At 32.2% G+C, this 6,100-nt stretch overlaps 1 protein-coding gene across 1 annotated transcript; it reads right to left on the bottom strand.

Moving 5' to 3' along the window:
• Positions 1-692: 692 nt before the first annotated feature.
• LOC117683289 (MAM domain-containing glycosylphosphatidylinositol anchor protein 1-like) lies at positions 693-5,041 on the bottom strand. The gene is made up of 6 exons (XM_066080738.1): positions 4,685-5,041; positions 4,517-4,574; positions 4,167-4,255; positions 3,574-3,700; positions 2,501-2,679; positions 693-1,812 (listed from the first exon to the last, which is right to left on the bottom strand). The coding sequence occupies exons 1-6, from the start codon at positions 4,979-4,981 to the stop codon at positions 1,726-1,728; spliced, it is 837 nt and encodes a 278-aa protein (XP_065936810.1). The 5' UTR covers positions 4,982-5,041; the 3' UTR covers positions 693-1,725.
• Between the last annotated feature and the right edge of the window lie 1,059 nt (positions 5,042-6,100).

Here is a 6,100-nt window from a genome sequence, read left to right as displayed (position 1 = left end):
GACTTATCATACTAGCAGGTTTTAGCAACAAAATAAAATTCTTAAAAAATACAGCTCATATTGCTTAAAACTTATAGAAGCAATATTTTATTCTTCCAAACAATTTAGAATTTACTGCCACTACTTTAATGTAAGCACCGGCCAATTGTGCCATTATGACTTGGAGAAAGATTAAGTTTTAAACTTTAAAGTATGGCGTCATTCATTGCATTTCGTGAAGTGATCTTCATGCAGCAAACGTTTTGTCTAACCAGGAAGTTATCCACACGTCTACCTCAAACGTATCTTAAAGTCATAAATGAACGATGAAACATTTTCTGTCATAGAAATTAATATGTAATATGTATATTAAGTTCTAATATCTAATTAGCTAAAAATGCATTTGAAAGCATTTTTAAATATATACATAATGGCTTATAATACAAAGACATAAATCAAATAAGTGCACCATTGATGTCGCTTAAGTACCAGAGTATTGGACTCATATATCTTTCACCTTTGCAAATATTTCACGCGTGGTTTTAAAATGTAGAGCTGATCTTTCGGTGATTACTGTACAACTCGAGTGACATTCGGCTGTACTTTAACTCGATCGACATTCGGGTGGCGATCCTCTTTATGGTAAAATTAATTGAATTAAGTCAAATGAGCATTTCAACATATATTAAAGATCTAACAGACCAAATGATACAGATTATTGACAACGGGACGGATGACCGATGTCGATTGATGTACAGGAAAATTACAACAGTATATAAAACAAACATTATGTAACATGTGTAAAACGATAAATGAAGATAGTGCCGAGACCAAAATAAATCTATATAAAATGTGGTTAACCAGTATTCATGATAAAGTAACTTGTACGCGTACAGTTCTGCAGATTTCTAGGCTAGTGTATCGTCATTTCCCCTCCATATGTCGACGAGAGAAGAGACCTGAATGTTGACAAGCAATTTTAATTAATATCAGCTATTGTGTTTGGTATGGATAAGAAAAACTATATACAGCGAATTCCTAACAAGTTCGGTGTTTTTAAATTCAAAATCAGAGAAGTTGAATTAAAGTTTAGGTTCCTTTTAACATTTTTGTTTAAGACCGGGTCATTTTTTTCTACCAGATTCATTTCTTCTCTTCTTGTTTAATGCAAAGAAAAATAATCCTGGGTCTTTTTTTGCAATTTTTCTACGGATTGGATGTCATAATTTTACGTCGAAATATGACCCCGTTCATTATTCTATTGGAATTCTTATTCTTCGTTGCATAGGCTTTCTAGTTTCTCAATGTCGTTCATTTTTTTTATTCTGTAATTCCCGTTGTCTTTTCTTTTGAACAATAGAGAATTGCTAAGTTAAAAATTTGATAAAGAGTCTGACACGTTTTTGATGATAAAAATATATTAACAGTAACATACATGCATTAAATGAATAGATAGCGAAATAAATAAATTTAAAAAAAAACACCATATAAATGTATAATGCCCTTAATCGCAAGTTTACTTTTATTATGATAATTATACAAGATTCGCTAGGTTTGTGTCCTCTAAAAGCTTCTTTCACCTTCAAAACAATATAAACGATGCATGTACAACGTTAGTTAACTATATATGATGTAAATTGTGATTGGCTGATACCATGTGGCACAATTTCATGAAGATCTATCTCTACGTAGAAGTACATTTTATTATGTATGCTAGCAAGTATTTGTATTGACTTTTGCATTTTGCTACGGACATGCAAATGGCCGGAGCTCAACGTAATCGATCGCAGTATCTCCAGTGTGGCTGGAACCTTTGGTAGCCTCAATGATGATCTAATCCAAAAAGAAAAACAAAGCATTTCATCACAAGTTAAAAGACACCAGCGGAACTGTACCGGATAATAACTAGTGCGAAGTTGCACAGGTAACAGTTTTGCATCTGCTAAAGAAACATATTCATGAATCAAATAATGGACCATTGTCTTAGCGTATAAAGCCACATTTGTATTAAGCGTTTCATTTGACATATAAAATATTCATAGTCAGTGATGAGAAAATAATTATTTCAATTTAAAAAAAAAATGTCTGTTAAAGTTAAAAGTATTTTCAATCAAATTGTAAAATCCTGTAGTAGTTTTGTTCCAAACATATTGAAATTATAAGAAAGTTATTCCATTCCAGTTAGAAATTTTTCATATTCTATAGTTCAATATTTTTTTTTACCAATGCTAAAAATCAATTTACCGTGTAAATCTATTTTGAAAAGATAAATATCCCACATTTCAGGTGAGATGCGTAAAATCAAGTAGTCATAAACTCTATAAGCAGTAGTTTATCAGATAAACGTTTGATCTTTTTTTATCACAACAATCACAATAGTCGAAAACTAAATGCAAGTTTGGTGTCTTGTTTTATTCACCGATGTAGTGTTTAGTAGAGAAGTGTCGTTGGTTGTTATTTTACGACATTGTAAAGGTTTTGTTGTTGTTAAAAAAAAAAACTCTTGCCTATCGCTACTTACTTTTGTTTGTAAGTCCAAAGGAAGGTTGACTCCAGAGAGATAGTGCCAGACGTTACCTTGGTTACCAGACATTTTCCAGCGGTCGATGGCGGCGCTGTTTCCTTTCTGAGTTCTGATGGTGAGAGTGTTTATGGTGGCCCCATACATGTGGTAGTACATCGTCAGGCAGTAGGTTTTTGCTTGTTTAAATGGATGTTAAAAACAAATACACATTTATTGTGATTTTGAATAGGGTGCAAATATCACCAGAGTGTTCATCAGAGACAGTGCAGCTACCTAGGGGTAAAATGCCACACCAAAATGCTCTTTAATGGATTTGATTGTAATGCATTGCAGCATTCAAAATATGGTGTACAAAAATGCATGGTAAAAATATCTAACAAATCATGTTTAGTGTTGTCAATTAGACAATTATCTAATATATTTCTTGTTGGAAAAAACTATTAAAAAATTAAACACGTATTTCGTTTGAATTTTAGAAACCTATAAATAACATTTGTATAAGAAAGTTAACGTGTCTTAAGGAGAAAAATGTAAAAAAAAAAGTTGTTTTAATGAAATCAAGACAAATTAAATGACAGCCAGAATACTATTTTCTTTGAATTTGCATAAACATTTTTTAACCCTTTACTATAATGTACTTGATTATGAAAAAATATGATTTGGTGCTTTGAAAGACTTAAAAGTCACTAAACACTACTTTGAAATATTTTCATTGAAAATTAATCTTACTGGAAAGAAGATCGGACTCATTTTATTAACAACATGAATACTACGCACTATATGAAAATAAAGAGGACTCGATGGTGGTCACCTAATATGTACTATATTAATCTCCTTCAGAAGAATAGTTCTTAAGGTCTGAAAAAAAAAATATTGGAAAGAATCCAATTTCCAAAGGTGAAATACATTGATTTTTCCTTTACTTAAGATACCTTATAGCTAAGCCATATCGTAAATGTTAATTTCGATCTAATTGATTATTTGTTGTCCATCCAACCTCCTTTAAGAATTAAAATGATCTTAAATGTTTATAATAAATATCAATGCAAAGCAATGGCGGTGCAATGTACCTTGAAATGTCTTTGAGCTCTCCAGTACTGCTCTTTGTCCAAGTTGAATTGCGGATGTTTCAATGTATTTATAATGCAATCCATGGTAAGCTGAGGAAGGACCCGTGTTAGTGGATGAAGTCGAGCCCTTTGTTTAATAAAATGTATTTTCATTAGTCGGTTAATAGATCCTTTGTATCAATCACAGGCATCCGCTTAAATGTTAATGAATATTTCAAAACGAGTCGGTACGTCATCAAATCTTCAACCACTAATGACATTAAAACCCTTGAATTTTCTTTACTTTTTTTTTGGGGGGGGGGGTCATTTCGTCCCGGTATGTGATAAAATCTACATGTTACCTTATGTGCTTAATAATGTTGAAGACGACCATTCTTATTAGATCAAATGCAAGTGTAATAGAAATAAGTGTCATTTAATATTAAAAAAATAAAATCCGCCCAGACAAAAGTATCATAATCATTAGCAATGACAAGTTGTTGGTCTAATGGAAGTTTAACTAATTAAGTAAAATTATAAACATAATTCCTTCTCCCCACTCATCCCAACCCATCAATTCTTGCAAATGGTATTATATAGAGTAAATTACTAACCTTATGGGTGGTCCAGTTAAATTCGTCAGACAGACTTTCAGAAAGAAAACATGTCAACTCTGGGTCACTCTCAAAGTTGCAAATATAATCTAAAAGGAAATCAATTAGGAACGAAGAAAATCATTTTTTCTTAATTAAATAGTATCCGCGAAATATGGGAGGATAAAACTGACATGGTGTAATCAGGACAACTGAAAGGTAATTAGATTCAAGTTAAAAAAGAAACTGTCATTAAGTCACCGACAGACCCTTCAGTCAACATTTGGCTGAAACTGATTGTATCTTGTGATCGTATTAGATATCAATTCGATTGTAAAGAAATTACAGTTGTCACTGAAAAAAAGACTTACAGTAATTGATGCAAGTAAGATTTTTTCTGTCAAAAAAGTATCCATCTGGGCATGCTTGCTGAATAAAAACAAAAAAATGCATTCAAAATAATCATGTGTTTCTTATAAAAAGCGAAGGTTAATATTAAGAAAAAAAAAGAACGAACAAAAGATAAGTTAGATTCGTACCATTTGGAATTGTCTACACACTCCTTCGGAGACGTTGCCCGGCGCAGGGGGTGTCCAACCATTAATTAATTTGCACTGAAATTTTTCATAACAGATGTCAATAGCGTTACATCGAATGTCATTGTCACATCTTGGACCACACACGCCGAAAAGTCCTTGTTCGGAAGATCCTGGATATGTGCCAATCACTTGAGAATTGTCAAAGAAAGACACCTCACGTGAAAATTTAAACTGAATGCAGCCACTGATTAACTCAATAACACCGACCATAATCGGCAAACTTCCTACGAAGTACATGATGTCCGTACTTAAGCAATAGGAGAGAGGAAATTTATGACATGCTGATTGCACTTCGGTTATATCCTTCTTGCAATTAATCAATTCTCTTGTCGAAATGGTCTAACAAAGATGTTAGTTTTCTCATCAATAATTTATTGGCAAGGTGCTACAATAAGAATGAATATATAGTTTTCATGGATGATTTTAAACTTAAAATGACATATGAACAGCATACAGCATATATCATATTGCAATTCTGTATTACGCATTTAGACGCCAATTTTTTGTTCGCAGTATTGTTTTTTATAACTATCACATCTCCCTGTATTGCTTGTATGCCATATTTTATCTATTCAATAATGTATTTATCAATTTGTTAAATACTCTTTTTATCTTATTGTTGATTTGATCCACAATATCAAATATTCATTACAATAAAAGATTATATCAAGTAATATGTTGTATTGGTATGAACATTAGTTACACAATTTTATCGACTTCTCTGCTTACATCCACTATAAATCTATGCAAGTGGATGTCTCGGAAAATTAATGAGCCCACATTATGAAAAATGACTCAAATGTATGATCTCTGAATACGTTCATTGCAAAATTCCACAAGCGCATTTAATATGAGCCTTATCGAATACATCACATTTAAACAACCCACCATCGCGCCGTCACACAGCCGTCACCGCGATGAAACAACCTCACACAGAATGCCGTCGCCTTTGCTTTACAGCGCTACGAGTTACTAGACGGTGAGTTAGCGACATCGTTTACTGTTTGCAATTAGGTTGACGCAACAGTGTACAATGCAAAGTTGTAATAACGCAATGATATTTTTGTTTTAAGTTTTTATATTGCATCATTTTAGAAGATAAAGAGAAAATACAATGGAAAACATTTAATATCTCTATTATATTGTTTTTTGTTGTTGTTGTTGTATTCTTGTAGATCTTTTAAAGTGGTTTGGAATTAGTAGCTCTAGAAGCATAGTTTTAAAAATTGTTTTTAAATTTTTAGTTGCATACCCATCACAACTTTAGAACATTAACATAACTAAGATAATCAGATTCTCGTATATTCGTTCATGTCAACTATTTCCTTTTTCACATGATATGCAAACCTAGCCAAC

This window comes from Magallana gigas, chromosome 4, assembly GCF_963853765.1.
Source record: "Magallana gigas chromosome 4, xbMagGiga1.1, whole genome shotgun sequence".
NCBI lineage: Eukaryota > Metazoa > Mollusca > Bivalvia > Ostreida > Ostreidae > Magallana > Magallana gigas.
Note: the sequence above shows the minus strand (reverse complement) of the source record. Positions and strands in the feature narration are given on the sequence as shown.

What these genes read in the sequence shown, in the direction of transcription:
- LOC117683289 (XM_066080738.1), bottom strand. Translation starts at nt 4,981, where the DNA reads ATGTACTTCGTAGGAAGTTTGCCGATTATGGTCGGTGTTATTGAGTTA. An exon ending in TCTTACTTGCATCAATTACT is followed by an intron (nt 4,256 to 4,516) that starts GTAAGTCTTTTT and finishes ATTTCCTTTTAG; the next exon opens with ATTATATTTGCAACTTTGAG. An exon ending in CTTTGGACTTACAAACAAAA is followed by an intron (nt 1,813 to 2,500) that starts GTAAGTAGCGAT and finishes TTTTTGGATTAG; the next exon opens with ATCATCATTGAGGCTACCAA.